This window comes from Hevea brasiliensis, chromosome 15, assembly GCF_030052815.1.
Source record: "Hevea brasiliensis isolate MT/VB/25A 57/8 chromosome 15, ASM3005281v1, whole genome shotgun sequence".
Classification (NCBI taxonomy): Eukaryota; Viridiplantae; Streptophyta; class Magnoliopsida; order Malpighiales; family Euphorbiaceae; genus Hevea; species Hevea brasiliensis.
Window position 1 is genome coordinate 69,066,390 of NC_079507.1, and position 16,104 is coordinate 69,082,493.

Genomic DNA, 16,104 nt, shown 5'->3' on the forward strand with positions numbered 1-16,104 from the left:
ATTTTTTAAATTTTTAAAAATTAAAAATAATTTTATGATAATTATTAATAATTTTTGAGCTTAATTTATGTGTGATCAGATTAGTGATGGCTCACTGGCCTTGGGACTGAGTTTTTGACCATGTCTAGGTGTTCGATGAGCTGTCCCGGAAAGAGGTCGTATTTACAGTTAATCCTAACATTTTCAGACGTTCTGGAAGCGTTACAGGTGTCAGATTTGGCATAGGTAAACCCGAACTCCAAGTTGCTCAATTTTCACCTAATACCGAGTTTAGAATAAAATTCAAAAAATATTCATGAGTGATCAAAAAATTGTAATTCCTTTTGCGATAACCTTATAATATTGTTGAGGATTGCGAGGCAAGTTTATAAAATTTTTAAAGTTAGTTTGGATGATTTTTGAAAGATATTAGTTTTAAGCCTTATAGTTGAAATGTCTGATTGAACGAGTATGATGTTGGTGGTCTGTGAATATGAGACTTGTGATTTTAGAAGTGTTACTTGAATCATTTTACAAGTTGGATAGGTTCTAGGTATAGAGAAAACTCTACCAGATTTTCAGCCTAAATTAGGCCATCTTTTATCTATTTAGAGTATTATTTTGAATTAGTACCGATAAATTTATAATATAATTGTCAATGTGATCAGGGTCAGCCATCCTTTTCCCCTCAGCCATCACAGTAGTTTCTGATCAATTGGTGAGTAGATATTGATTTTATTTATAATTTTAATATTATTATATATTCAAGATATGCTCATGCATTACTTATAAATATATGTACATAGTTAATTATTTGGCACGCCTTATATTGCATATGTAATTGATGACTTGCTGTATATGTTGTTTTATGGCAATTTGGAGTTGCGTGCGTGAGTTTAGTGTATGTGGTATGTATATGGACATGGGTATGATGGGTAAACGCGGCTAAAGCTTGACTCGCTGGGACTCGAATTTATTATTGATAAGTCGGGGTAGGCACGGCTCAAATCGATCTCGCTGGCCCCTGCATTTTGATATTAAGAGAAATTCCGACTTTGAGTTGATCTCTCTCACAGGGATTGAAACTAAAAGAGCTGTACAGGGGATTAGCTCCCATATATATATGTATGAGTATGAATTTGACACACAGGGTGTGTGAGTGCTCCAGATTGCCTTTGGGGTGATTATGATTTGACTTGTTTGAATTGTGTGAATATATTGCATTTTATTTTTAAGGATGCACTAGACTTAGATAGTTATAGAAATTGTATGTAAAATCAATATCTTATTCTATGAGTCGAACACTCACTTCTATTTACCATATTTTTTCAGGCTACAAGAGGAGTTATTTTTCTTAGTAACCTACTTCATTCATTACAGGTTTATTAACAATTAGTTATTTGTATTATTATTTTCTAAATTTAAAATCTAGAACTCCGTATATGTTAACAGTAGCATGAATTTTGTTAGGGACAGTATTAATTTAAATTTTTGGTATTAATAAATGAAAATTTTTATGGTATTTAACTAGTTTATAAATGATGGTATCAAGGTTGAGCTGAGCTTCCCTCACTTTAATTTTTTATGGTTATCAGGTTAAATTGGCCCGAATAAAAATATAATATTTTATTTTATTTGCATGTTAGGCCTCAGTTTTGGGTATTGGTTATAGATTTGAGATTGGTAAGGCTTACTACAGGTCTCGGGAGCATTATGTAGGCGCAGATCTTAGTGCCGATCTAGCTCGTGGGATCGGATCGTGACATTGAATGTAAAAAATAATTTGATGAACTAAAAAATTAACGAAACTAAATTAAACGGATGAATATACTTTTTAAAATATATAAATTAATTAATTAATTTTACTAAAATATATAGTTTACATAATAGTTTAATTATCATTAAATTTTTAATTAATAGAGAATTAAGTAATTTAATTGGAGTAAAACATAAATATTAAATAATAAAATTTTAAAATATAAAAAAATTAAATAATTAATTTTATTCAAATAAAATGACTAAATAATACAATTTTTTTTTTAATTTTAATAATTTGGCGTACGGCAAGCATGGATGGGTCTCGAGCAACTTCACCTATTTCCTCGTAGGCCATCAGTTTATTGAAATTTTTAAATTTTAAAAGTAAAATTATTAACTTGAAATTTTAAATGATCATAAATTATGCTAATAGTTTTTTTTTCAAAAATTATTCCACCTTTTCTATCCTAATAGGAAACTAGAATTTTTCTTAAAATTTAATTTAATTTAATTATTTTTTTATCAATTTTTATATTTAAAGTTAAGGAATTAATTTTTTTAGCTAAAAAAATACTCAACTCAACTAAGCCTTTATCCCAAAAGTTTGGGGTCGGCTATATGGATTCGCTTTCTCCACTCTAAACGATTTTGGGTTAAATCCTCAGAAATGTGTAATGCTTCTAGGTCATGTGGTACTACTATCCTCCAAGTCAATTTAGGTCTACCCCTTTTTTTCTTTCTATCCTCTAACCTAATGTGCTCTACTTGTCTGACTGGAGCCTCCGTATTTCTACTCTTCACATGACCAAACCACCTCAATCTCCTTTCTCTCAACTTATCTTCAATTGACACCACTTCTACCTTTTCTCTAATACTCTCATTACGGACTTTATCTAGTATAGTATGACCACTCAACCACCTTAACATTCTCATCTCTGCAACTCTTATTTTAGACGCACATGACTCTTTCAGTGCCCAACACTCACTATCATATAACATAGCCGGTCGTATGGCTGTACGGTAAAATTTTACTTTCAACATATTGGGAATCTTACGATCACATAAAACTCCCGTGGCATGTCTCCACTTCAACCATCCGGCTTTAATCCTATGACTAACATCTTCCTCACATCCCCCATCTACTTGAAGGACTGAGCCTAGATATTTAAAGTGATTACTTTGGGACAGTACCACTCCATTCAAACTAACAACTTTCCTATCACCAGTTTGGCTTTACTGAACTTGCAATGCATGTATTCTGTCTTCGTTCTACTTAACTTAAAACCCTTTGACTCTAGAGCACTTCTCCAAAACTCTAGCTTTCTATTGACTCCTTCTCGTGTCTCATCTATTAGAATAATACCATCCGCAAACATCATGCACCAATGAATATTCTCTTGTATATGTTTCGTCAATTCATCTAAAACTAATGTAAAAAGGTAAGGGCTTATGGTTGATCGTTGGTGTAATCCAATTGAGATCGGAAAATCTCTTGTGTCCCCTCACACCGTGCGCATAATAGTAGTTGCTCCTTCATACATATCTTTCAACACTTGTATGTACCTAATAGACACCCTCTTTTGTTCTAACACATTCCATAAGACATCTCTTGGAACACTATCATAAGCCTTCTCCAAATCAATAAAAACCATGTGCAGATCTTTCTTCACATCTCTATATTTCTCCATCAAGCTTCTAATGAGAAAAATCGCTTCCATAGTTGAACGACCGGGCATGAAACCAAATTGATTGAGAGAGATAGAAGTATTATGACATAGTCGATGCTCCACAACTCTCTCCCACAATTTCATAGTATGGCTCATGAGTTTAATTCCCCTATAGTTTGAGCAACTCTGTATGTCTCCCTTATTTTTAAAAATAGGTACTAAGATACTCCTCCTCCATTCATCAGGCATTTTCTTTGAGTTTAAAATTTTATTAAATAATTTAGTTAACCATGTCACTCCCATATCTCCCAAACACTTCCACACTTCAATTGGTATTTCATTGGATCCACAGGCTTTACCCACTTTCATTCTCTTAAGTGTTTCCTTTACTTCTAAAGATCTAATCCTTCTAGTATAATTCACATTCTTTTCTATTGTTCTATAATCTATATTCATGCTATTATCATTTTGATTATTATTAAAGAGATCATTAAAATAATTTTTCCATCTTTCTTTAATGTCCTCATCTTTCACCAACACTTTTCCTTCTTTATCCTTAATGCACCTAACTTGATTGAGATCTTGACATTTCCTTTCTCTTCTCCTTGCTAATCTATAAATATCTTTCTTCCCTTCTTTAGTTTCAAGTTTCTCATATAACTTTTTAAAGGCCTATGCTCTTGCTTGACTAACTGCCTTTTTTGCCTCTTTCTTTGCTATATTGTACTGTTCATATGCCTAATTATTATCACATTTAAGTAATTTCTTATACCATTCCCTTTTTCTCTTCACTGCCTTTTGTACTTCCTCATTCCACCATCATCTCTCTTTTGAGGGTGGTCCATGTCCTTTAGACTCTCCAAGTACTTTTCTAGCTACTTCTCTAATCTTTGATGCCATCTGTATCCACATATCATTGGCCTCCATATCCAGCTTCCATACTTCAGACTCGAGAAGCTCATTTTTGAACTTCACTTGCTTTACTCCTTTAAACTCCCATCACTTTGTTCGAGCTACACTATTTCTTCTGACCTTACTTGAATTGTTCCTAAACTTGACATCTAAGACCACCAACCAATGTTGACTTGTTAAAGCCTCTCCTGAAATGACCTTGCAATCCTTGCATAAAGCTCTATTTGTCTTCCTGGTTAAGAGGAAGTCGATTTGGCTTTTATGTTGCCCACTTTTAAAAGTCACTAAATGTGACTCTCTTTTTATAAAGTAGGTATTTGCTAGTATTAGGTCGTATGCCATAGCAAAATCCATGATGCTTTTTCCCTCCTCATTTCAACTTCCAAAACCAAAACCTCCATGAACATTCTCATAACCTGGTCTATCACTTCCTACATGTCCATTCAAATCTCCACCAATGAAAACATTCTCTTCATTCGGTATGCTTTGTATTAAATCATCCATATCTTCCCAAAACCTTTGTTTACTCTCACTGTCTAGTCCTATTTGTGGGGCATAAGCACTAACTATATTTATTGTTTCTTCTTCTAGTACTAGCTTTACTAGTATAATTCTATCTCCTACTCTTTTCACAGCTATTACTGCGTCTTTCAATGTCTTGTCTATGATTATGCCCACTCCGTTCTTATTTCTCTCCTTTCCGGTAAATCATAGTTTGTACTCTGAATTACCCACTTCCTTACTTTTCTCTCCTACCCATTTAGTCTCCTGAATGCAAGCAATATTCACTCTTCTCCTTTTCAAGGTATCCACAAGCTCCATTAATTTTCCTGTAAGTGATCCAACATTCCAAGTACCAACCCTGATTCTCCTCCTAACCTGCTCCTTCCTAATTGGTCTATTTCTATAATATCTTTTATTGTTTTCTATGTCTATCTTGTATTCTGTTCCACTATCTGTTCTACTATCTGTCCTATAGACTAACTTCTTTACCCACACCCGTCCATCATGTGGGAACCGTTGCTCACTTAACACTACACTGGCGCGCGGCATGGTGCGCTGAACGCCCTACACCCTTGCATATTTCTCACGCACGGGCTCAGATGGGTGCGTCGTTAGTAGAGGACGCCCCAACGTTTATATCATTTGAATCCATATCATAAGGTGTGACGAAATTTTTACGCTGGTTGTCACCTACCGCATCCCTCCTCCTTTATCCGGGCTTGGGACCGGCTAAGCTCAAACTACTTAAGCGGAGTTTTTTTAGCTAAAAAAATAAAAAATAAATATTATTGTATAATAATTCAATTAAATTATTATTTTATAAATAATTTATTTTGAATGAAGTTTATGAGACGAGAGACTTACACTTTCATTAAATATATTAGATAAAAGAAAATTAAAGACATTAAAATTAAATTTAATATGTTTTTACTTAAAAAAATTTGATATATTTAATAATAATTTTAAAATAACTAAATATTTTATTTAAAATTTTTAAAAAAATTGTTTTTTTATCTGATAACAACAATCTCAAATGGGTCAAAGTTTCAATAAGCATGCATTTAGATATTTGGGAATTTTTTGACCAAATAAAAACAAAAAATATGGGTGTGTGTGGTTTTTTTGGGTTTTAAATTGAATTGAAAGATTATATTAAATTGAATTTATTTTATTAATTTAGTTTAATTTTAATTTTTTACTAAAAAAATTAAATCAAAGATTCAGTTTTGTGTATATGTTTTTTTTATAATTTTAAATATATTATATATTTTTAATAAAATAATAAAAATAATAAATAAATAAATGCATTAAATTACTTCATAATTTTTAATTATAAGTATATTGATATGTTATATAATATATTTTAATTATTAGTTATATATTTACTTTTGTAGTTAAATAATTAATAAATAAATAAAAATATATTGTAATATATTATATAATAATAACTAAATTTAGAATCAAACAGTAATTTAGATTCGATTCTCATGATATTAATTATATAATATAATTTTTAATAATTGAAATTTAAATTATAATCGAAATATTAAAAATTAAATTAAAATCAAGATATTGAAAAATTGAATCAAAATCAAAATTATATATTAGTTTAAGAATTGGAATCAGAACTATATATATTCTTGTTCCAGCACTTCTAAAAAAAATTTGATCAAAATTTTATAATTTAAAAAATACATTTCTTAATATTAAAAATATAAAAATAAATAAAAATTAAATAATTATAAGAAGCACCAAAAGAAAATAAAAAAAATAAAATCCCCAAATTTAGTATTTTACTGTTTTATTTTGAGTTTTTATACTTATTTTATTTTTTATTTATTTTGTTTGTTTTTATTTTTTTATTAATAAAGTTTCATTTATTTTATAAAAAAAATTTATATATAAAAGATATTTTTAATAAATATTATTTTTAAAAAATATTTTAAAAAATGTGATTTAATTTTTCGCTTGATAAATTCATTTATTTCTTTTTTAAAATTTCACAGGTATTTCAACATATTGAATTAAAGTTAATCCTATTTATATTGTATCAACCTAATAAAATGATAAACCGTTCATACTAAATAGCAATTGATAAGTTCAATTATTTATTTTTTAAGTATTTCAAATATTAAATAAATAATTTCACAAGAAGGCCAAAATTATGCACATATTTTTTTGTAATTTCATGGTGCGTGAAGGGTGAACCTTTCCCAATTTTGAAATCTGATCCGCGCTCATATTAAACGAATCTCCGCCGTCCATCAAGAAGTCCCGATTTCGTACTCGTAACTTCGCTGTCTCTCTTCCATACACAATGGAACAGATATTCCATTCTCCCTTCGCCTAGAAATTTTCATTTTCTCCCTAGAACTCAGCAGATTGAACAATTAATGGCGGCTACGTTGTGAAACCGAGGAAAAAGGGAGGGAAATGACGACGATTGAGAAGCTGTTCGTGCAAATCTTCGAGAGGAAGAAGAGGATAATCGAGCAAGTCAAGCAGCAGACCGATCTATTCGACCAACACCTCGCTTCTAAATGCATTCTCGACGGAATTGCTCCTCCTTCCTGGCTCTGGTCCCCTTCTTTCCCTTCATTTTCCTCAGATCGAAATGGTGCATCCTCTCTCTCTCTCTCTCTCTCTCTCTCTCTCATAAGTCTTTGTTCATAGAGAAAATTGAACCATTTTAGCTTCGAAAACCGAATGCTTAATTATATGTCTCTTAGTGTTCGTACAATAATTTCACCCTATCGTTTCAATGCAGGAATTTAGATATTTTCTTTTTGGTCTAATTGTAGCAGTTTTCTTCTGAAAGCAAAAAATTGGATCGAATTTGGCTATTAATAGCACAAGAAGTGTTTTTGATTAACAGTATTTTGTTGATTGGTTGTTCAACTTTCTCATTCAATTTCATTTATTCTTTCCCCCTAATTTTATTTGTCTTTTAAGTCCAATGCCTTCAATTTTTTTTCCTCATGTGTGCTCATGAGTTCCAAGATTTTTTAAAAATAAATAATTTTGGCTCTCTAATGCAATGAAATAGTTCTTGTACTATTTGGAGTTAATTATATTAGGCGCCTGAGGTCTTAATTCTTTATGTTTTTAAGAGATTTGATGGTATAGAAATAGTAGGGGATCCTCTAGTCAGCATTTACATTTTGTTCTTTTTAATTTAAGCAAATAAAAGCTAATTGTGGTTGTTCTAGCAACAAAAGTACGATCTGAAAAAAATGGTGTTATGATGATTCAGTGTTCGAGGTATTGTTTAGGAATTAGGATAACTATCTTGAATTGATGCTTTTGCATAATAGTGTTCTATGTTGTCTTCTCTCCAAACTGTAGTCACAGAGTTGAAGAAAGAGGAGCTTATACCAGGACTGTTGCTTCCACGTCCTCAACATGCAAACCTATACTCCAGTAGTCACTACTCTCTATACCAGAAGGCCATTACTGCTGGTAACACGGGGTTACCAAATGCTTCATGCACTGAAGTTCATGCTTCAAATATTGGTACTGATGCAGGTGATGGGATGTCTATTTTGTCTCTGTTTCCTACTGCTGATACTCAATGTACCTTCAATGGTGTTCCTGAGCCAGATTGTAGTGTTACATCTCCTCAAGTTTGTGTAGATGCAAGAATATCAGACAACTGTTCTGATCACTCTCAATCATTAGTGAAGATTCAAAGATCAAAGTCAAGGCAAAGGGCTCTGGAGCTTCGCAATAGTGCGAAAGCAACTAAATCGCATTCATGTGATGAAAATAATGCTACTATTTATACTAGTCAAGGTATAGGGTCTGGCATTAATTCAATACAGCTTGATCATGTTGATGAATTAGAGTTGGTTAAACCTGTTGATACAAATACTGAAGATTGTGAAGAAGCAGCAGCAAAAATAGGTGAATATGGGGCAAAGAATAGTGGCAGAACTATTAAATGGGGAAGTTCTAGCCCAAATATCACCACTGTGAATGAGCCTGGGAATGATGGCAACTCTTCTCATGTTGCCAAAGATGATGATGGGCTCAAAAAGTGTATGAATGAATCAACAGAAAAACCTGTCAATGAATTACCGGAACAGGTCAACCCTTCTGTTCTTCCTAAGGCAAATTGTATGACAGAAGAAGCAAATGTGGTTGATTGCAGGGGTAATGAAATGAATAACAATGTTGTCTCTGATAGAATTACAAGATCTAGCAGTTCTATCTCCCAAGCCAGCACTTCAAAGGAGCCAGCACTTCAAATGAATAACAATGTTGTCTCTGATAGCTCTTCTTCTGTCGCTGATGAAGATGGTGTACATAGAGAGTCTGTTGACAAATCAGCAAAGCATCCTAATTCTGTTAGTGAGTTATTGAAATTGGTCAAGCCTTCATCTGCAATCTCTTGCGGAAGTTATGGTTCAAGTAAAGCAAAAGCAAGGGATAAGTTGATCAAGGACAAGGGAAGCAGCATTTCTGTTGGGAGAATAACAAGATCTAGAAGTTCTAGTCGACAAACTAATTGTGTGAATGAATGTTTGGAGATTGATAACTCTAGTTGTAATGGCAAGGAAGAGGGTGTTAGCAAACCAAAGCAGCTATTCAACCATGATGATGGCTTAAGGGATTTTGTCAATCCTATAGGTATCACTTACAAAAGTCCTGGGTTGAAAGCAAAAGTGAGGAACTGCCAGAATGTTGATGCATCAAGTGATACTTGTTGCCATAGAATAACAAGCTCTTCCTCTACTGATGTATGTAATATTAGTGAGTTCCCTAAAGTGGATCTTTGTTCTGATGTTATAAAGGATGGTGATGGTATACTTGCACAATCATTTGGAAAATCTTCAAAACTACCTCAACAATCAAGTTTTGTTGAAGGAAGAATTAACCTTCAGGTTCTGTCCATTTCTCAGCCAAATGTTGTGCCTTGTACTGATAGAATTCCTGCTGACACTCTTATAGATTATGATGGGCTAGTTTTGGCTTGTTCTGTTTCGTCTGAATATAACTCAGATGGTGGTAGATGTGGAGTTGAAGTTTTAGAATTAAGGCCACCCAGTGAATGTGTTATGCCTGTCAAGCCCAAGCAACTTAATTTTGATAATGTGGAACAGAGCAGTTTGCTTGAAACTTCCAGTCCTGCAGTGGAGAATAAACAAGAAAAGCCTAGCCCCTCTATTGAGATGCCATTGCTGGAGCAGGAATTGTCTATCAAAGAAGAGAAACCTTGGAAGGTTTCATCTGAAGCTCATATGAAGGATAGTGCTGATTTGGTAGATGAAAGTACTGTTTACCCTGTGCAGGAGAAAATGGACGTGTTCATTTCTCAAAATCAAAATGCAGATTCCTACATTATGGGTTCATGGCCTTGGCATAAGCGAAGAAAGATAGAGGGTCAAGTTACTGATGCCTTTTCTGCTTCTCCAATCTTGAAGGTAATGCCTTGTTGGAATTTTCACATGTATTCTGTAGGTACATGCATGAATTCTGTGGGAGACGATCTGAATATAATTTGAAAAGCTGAACACTTTCTGTATGTCAGGTAGGTGATGCAGTGCAATCAGTTGTTGAAAGGAGTCCACTTAAAGACGTGCATTGGAATATGGAACACCAAAAGACAGAGGAATATGAAGTTTCATCATCTAAGCTGCCAGTAGAAGAGGTATATCTTTCCCAAGTGTGGATTCTGAAAGTTGTTAGTTTGATTTGCATCAGGTCAGCAATTATGTGTAAATATATGGCATATATTTTCTATTATTTTATTGTTTAAATTTCAAAGTAGAATACAAGGTAGATAACTTTGCATCCATTCAAGGAGGATGCTGCAGAATGTGATATGTCTTTGATGCAATTGCCGAAAAAATAATGGGCTAGGCAGATGATAACAATTTTCAAGTGCTAACATCATGAGTGTAATAGCATGGACAAGGAAACTCTAATGGCTTATATCCCATGCAGTTTCCACTAAACAACTAGAAGCATCTCTTTCAAACTTTCTGTTATCTCTTTGGAATTCAGTGGCATAATTCACTATGTGATTAACCCCTTAATCAGCATATCTTAGTAATGAAAAATTTTTGTTTCTTAAATTTGGTTATTTAAGAAAAACATATGATATTCTTTTGTGAACTAAATCATAATCTTGCATCAGCTGTTACTTTGTTTGACTTATGATGATGATAAATTTAATAGGGATTGAGTTTAAGTTGGTTTAGTTGTGCATGTCCAACTTTTCCTACGATAACTGAGAAATGAAAATGGTTTCTATACATGTATTTGTGAACATCTTTGATAGGTGAATATGCTAATTTGCTTCATGGATCCAATTCACAGATATTCATGAAAAAATAGTGCCTTCTGGTTTGAAAAAGATCAGTTTTTGGGTGCATTGCTGAGGCTGCTTTGCTGATGGTGTTACTTATTGGCTGAAGCAGAATATATGTCTAATTATTTTGTGTTTTGCAGATTGAAATCAGCTCAGAAGGGAGGGGTAGAAGTGCAAGTACAGCATTTAATTTGATGCTTGAACAAGGAGCACCTTCAGTCTCAAGTTTGGAAAAACTGGCCGGTGAAAAGGTGACAGGGCAGCACACTGCAGAAGAGAAAGTTTTATTTCAACTTGAAGATAAATTAGAGGTGGGGGGTGCTGAAGTTTTGAATTATACTGAAGACACCATGAAACATCATCTGGACAGAAAGGACTTGTCATATTGTTCATCTGGTTCTCACAGTCAATCAGTGATTTGTACTGATCAAATAATGCCTGATTTTGAGGGTTTTGTTATGGAAACAGATAATGAACAGCCCTGCACCTCCAAGGAGGTAATCTACTTTGACAAGTTGGACATTCCACCTACAGGACTAGGACATGCAAGTGTTCTAGAGCGGCTTTGCAAGTCCACTTGCCTGGATACATCGATTTCCCATTTTTCAGCAACATATAAATTACATGAAGCACTAAATTTACACCAGTCCATCCCTAATGGGCTTTTAGAGAGCATTGAACTGAGGAGCACCCTTCATATGAATGGTGACAATGAGCAACTTGGTAGCAGTTTCAGTTGCTTGAACCAGGAAGTCAACCATGCACTTCATGGAAGGTCCCATTCTCTCTCACTGCCACTTTCTAATGCTCAATCTGCCTGGGACATTAGGAAACCTTGTGTGTCTCCAGTTGGGAAGCTTTGGGATGGAATCCCACCAAAGTCTAGTAGTTCTGGGAAGCGAGTGAGCTCAATTCCGGAGCTTCCCTGCATCAGTGAAGAAAGTGAGATTACAGAAGGCGTAATTGATATATTTCTGGAAGTTGTTGGTCCAGAAGTGATGATTAGCTCAGTCACAAGAGAGCCGCCTGCTGACATCACAAAAAATTCAAATCCTTTAGTATCAGTTTGTGAAGCAGAGATAAATGATGATGGACATAGTTTTGCTTCTTTGAATACAGAATTCAGCTTCAGTGGCACTTGTGATAGGGCCAGACAGAAGTTGGGAAACCAGAACAAAAACAAAAGAAGATTTACTAGCGAGGACAAGGAGAATCAGAATTTACCACTAGAAGGAGATGGTCTCAAACGAGGCAATGGATCACTCCATGGCAGATTCAGTAAGCTGAAATTATCTGGAAAAACTGATTTGGTAAAAGGAGGTCTGGGTCTGTCAGAGAAGGAGAAGGAGTCTAAGTGTACCAATATTGTGTCAAATGTTGCTTCCTTTATTCCATTCGTGCAACAGAAACAAGCTGCTGCAGTCATCACTGGTAACTTCCAAATCTTCACCTTTGCCTTGTAAATAATTAGCTACGCAGAATCTTTTCCCTTTTCTTCTTTGGGCTATCATTCAGTTCAACTTGGCTTTTTCTGAATTTTGGAATGTCAGCATGATTCTAGGTGCCTGAAATTAATGTCTTACCAGATTCAGTCTCATATTTAGTAATTTGCTGGTGATTTTTCAAGGATTCATTAAGGTTAATTGAAAATATGACTCTACTTCCCTAACCTTCAGTCTTCACTACTCCAATTTCCAAAGTCTCACTGCTTATCTCTTAATTTTTTATCGAGTTGTAATGATTTGATGCTTTTTGGCTGCTTGTGCTTTAGTTTATTTGAAAAGATTACAACATTTAGGCCATTGTTTTATTGTTTATGATGTTGACTCAAGCAAGGTTGTTAATACATTTTAAGGAGAAGAGCTGAAATCCAATGTTGTTGTATTCAGATGGATTTTTGTTAAAACTCAGTATAATCATGTAATTTATGGTGATGTAAACTTCGAATCATGCATTTTAAAGAGAACAATGAGGCCCCATGGCTTTGGCAGGATGATCTGCACACTTATTTCTTGTAGGTCAGAGAGATGGTGAATGATTTAACAGTAACACACTAAGGATTCCAGTATTCCACACATTAATTTGCTGGAGCCTTGAACTTTCTTCTGTGGTTCTATTTCAGGTGAAAGAGTTGAAATCCTCCTTGCCTGAGAACTTGAGCACAACATTATCATGTTGCTTGTTTAATTGTAAAAATGGTGTATGAGTATTTGAACATTGTGCCATCCTCTTTGTCTCGATTAGTATTTAATAATGTGTATTTGATCTCTTTATGGTTCCTTATAGGAAAGCGGGACATTAAAGTGAAGGCCTTGGAGGCTGCTGAGGCTGCAAAGCGTCTTGCAGAAAAGAAGGAGAACGAACGGAAGATGAGGAAGGAAGCCTTGAAGCTTGAGCGAGCAAGGTTGGAAAAACAAAATTTGAGGCAATTGGAGCTAAAGAAGAAAAAGAAAGAAGAAGAAAAGAAGAAAAAAGAGGCTGATACAGCAGCGAAGAAAAGGCAAAGGGAAGAAAAAGAAGAAAGGAAGGAGAGAGAAAGAAAAAGAAAGCGTGTTGAGGAAGCAAAGAGACACCAGCTAGTGCACGAGAAAAAGTTGCATGTTGAGAAAGAACAAAAAGAAGTAAATTTCCAAGCTCCAGTATGATCTCTTCTGCTCTTGTATGATATTTGAGTTTCCTATTTTAGGAATATTATAATTATGTGGATGTCCATTTTAGGATGGAAGAGCAAACGGGAGGAAGGAATCTAAGTACAGATTAGGAAAGCATGAGAAGTTTGAAAAAGCAGAGGAAGGCCACAATCTTCAGACAATGCCTGACACTGAACCTACAACTACCAAGGTTTCAATAATTGACACCATAAATGCAAGCATCATTCCTGAAGATTCCGAGGCTTTGAGTAATTGTGGAGATAACTCAAAGGTATAAGCTCATTAGCATCATTTTTGTTTTGTATCAATCATACTGTCCGTTAATTTTGTTTTGGCTAAAATTATTTCAAAGTTATAAATAAATCCTTGTGCAACTTGGGTGACAAACAAATCCATTTGCTCCCTTGGTATCTGGAAAGAGAAGTGCTTGCTGTTCTTTTGATTTCAAGACCTTATGTAGTCCACTTCTATTTAATGTTGTCATAGACAAGGAGTCTTTAAGTGGTGAGTCCTCTGAACTTGCACATGCAAAAACTATTTCTCTTGACTTTTTTTCACTCTAAGGGGAAGAAAGTTCGTAGTTTTAGAATGGAACATTTGCATAACCACAGTTTGCATGGAATTTTTGGCCATAATTGGAAGAGGTCTCTTTCTTATTCACCATCTAATAGTTTGTTATCTTATGAATTCCATATGTTCTCTTTATATCTTTGCATGTATATGCTAATGCCTAGGCTGCCTTAAATATTCAGGTAATGGGCTACATTTGCAAGGAGAGTGTCAGCTTACTTTCTAATGTAAGTCAAGAACAATCATATGAAATTTCTCCATATAAAGTTTCAGATGATGAAGACGAGGAGGAAGATGACAATATACCAAACAGTAAATTTGTTCCTTCATGGGCCAGGTGTGACTCAAATTTATCATCTTGAATGCTAGTATGCTACATGTTGACATTGCTCCTAACTTATTTGACATAAAACACCACACATGCATATACTGTCGTGCAGTTCTCTTATGTTGTTTCTTGCTTCGTCCTTAATCTAAGATTGAGTTCAGTTGGAGTGATGACAGTGAAACTTTCTTGCTCTTCTTTTTCCCAGCGAGACAGCATCTGCTAAAAGCTTATCTTTTGTTGTCTTTTGAGACAAAAATGTCTTTCTGCATGCCTTAATGGAACATTCAATAATCAGTGTCTGCTTTTTTCTTCAGTAAAAGTCACCTAGCCCCGGTTGTTTCATCCCAGCCACGATATCCAGAATCAATTTTCCCCCATGATAGCTTTTGTAGTATTGCTGAAGGTAATCTTACTGTATGGTATGGCATCATGGATCTATTATCAATTTCTGTTCTGAAATATAATTACTCTTTTGTAGTTCTCTTGCCTAGAAAGCTTCAGCTAAAGTAGTGGGCATGGTGATAAATTTGGACAACATTATATTTGCATTATCTTGGCTCTTCAGTAGTTGGTTCTACCACCTTTGTGTTCACAAAAAGGTTTGCTTCCCTCTGTTTCTTTGTTCTTTTTATTTTTTATCACCTTTTCTTGTTATTTCCTTCTAGTGAGAGAATGTGTTTCCACATTGCCATAGGCATTTACTTAGATACATTAACCTGAGACCATTCATTGTGGCAGCTTGGTGCAATCAAATCATTCATCTGTAAGACTAGTTTTCCCTTGGTTGAAATTAATGAAGGGGAAAAATGAGAAAGAAACCCATCTTACACATTAACATAGCCATGTGCACATGCACAGGCACTGGTGGTGGGTTTGCTAAAACCCATGTCTTCTAGGCCAGGAGTCATTTATCATAAGTCATTCAATTTTGATTTGTGGCATTATTGGTTCTATAATTCTCGATTTCAAATTGAAATTTGATAGGTGGCGATGATTCTACTATTTTCTTTAACCCACAATTTTGGTCATGATGAACCATTAGATATCAGGATGCCAAACTTGTTTATTTCATCTATCCCATAAAACTGGATGTAATTGGGTTGCATTGTTTTATGTCACAGATTCTGAAAGACCATTTTGCAGAAAATTCAGGAGCAGGTGATCTCCATTTAGCACATTTTATAGCTTAAGATTGTAAATTTATAATAATGTACATTCTTATGTAGATTAGATCTTTAGCAGAGTAAGCATACTTGAACAAAATATCTAGTCGATGACCTACTAAGGCACATTTGATTTGTTAACTGGCTGAAGGCTGAAGCAACTTAGTTGAGAAGAGAGTTTATATATAAATGAAGGTAAACTTGTCTTTATCCATAAATAACAGGATTCTTTAGTTGTTCAAATTCGTGTAGTGAATTG

General features: G+C 34.2%; 1 protein-coding gene across 3 annotated transcripts; it reads left to right on the forward strand.

The window, feature by feature from the left end:
- Positions 1-7,055: 7,055 nt before the first annotated feature.
- On the forward strand, positions 7,056-15,986 carry LOC110656968 (uncharacterized). Of its 3 annotated transcripts, none has more exons than XM_058136329.1 (10): positions 7,057-7,437; positions 8,166-10,243; positions 10,351-10,470; positions 11,274-12,564; positions 13,420-13,772; positions 13,852-14,055; positions 14,537-14,691; positions 14,997-15,085; positions 15,161-15,281; positions 15,804-15,986. In XM_058136329.1, exons 1-9 carry the CDS (start codon positions 7,254-7,256, stop codon positions 15,190-15,192), a joined length of 4,506 nt encoding a protein of 1,501 aa, XP_057992312.1. In that variant the 5' UTR covers positions 7,057-7,253; the 3' UTR covers positions 15,193-15,281; positions 15,804-15,986. The 3 variants fall into 3 exon arrangements, with proteins under 3 accessions (XP_057992314.1, XP_057992312.1, XP_057992313.1); XM_058136330.1 differs by having other exon boundaries at positions 13,420-13,754; XM_058136331.1 differs by lacking the exon at positions 14,997-15,085 and having other exon boundaries at positions 7,056-7,437.
- Positions 15,987-16,104: the final 118 nt, after the last annotated feature.

What these genes read in the sequence shown, in the direction of transcription:
- LOC110656968 (XM_058136329.1), top strand. Translation starts at nt 7,254, where the DNA reads ATGACGACGATTGAGAAGCTGTTCGTGCAAATCTTCGAGAGGAAGAAG. An exon ending in CTAAGCTGCCAGTAGAAGAG is followed by an intron (nt 10,471 to 11,273) that starts GTATATCTTTCC and finishes TGTGTTTTGCAG; the next exon opens with ATTGAAATCAGCTCAGAAGG. An exon ending in AAGTAAATTTCCAAGCTCCA is followed by an intron (nt 13,773 to 13,851) that starts GTATGATCTCTT and finishes TGTCCATTTTAG; the next exon opens with GATGGAAGAGCAAACGGGAG.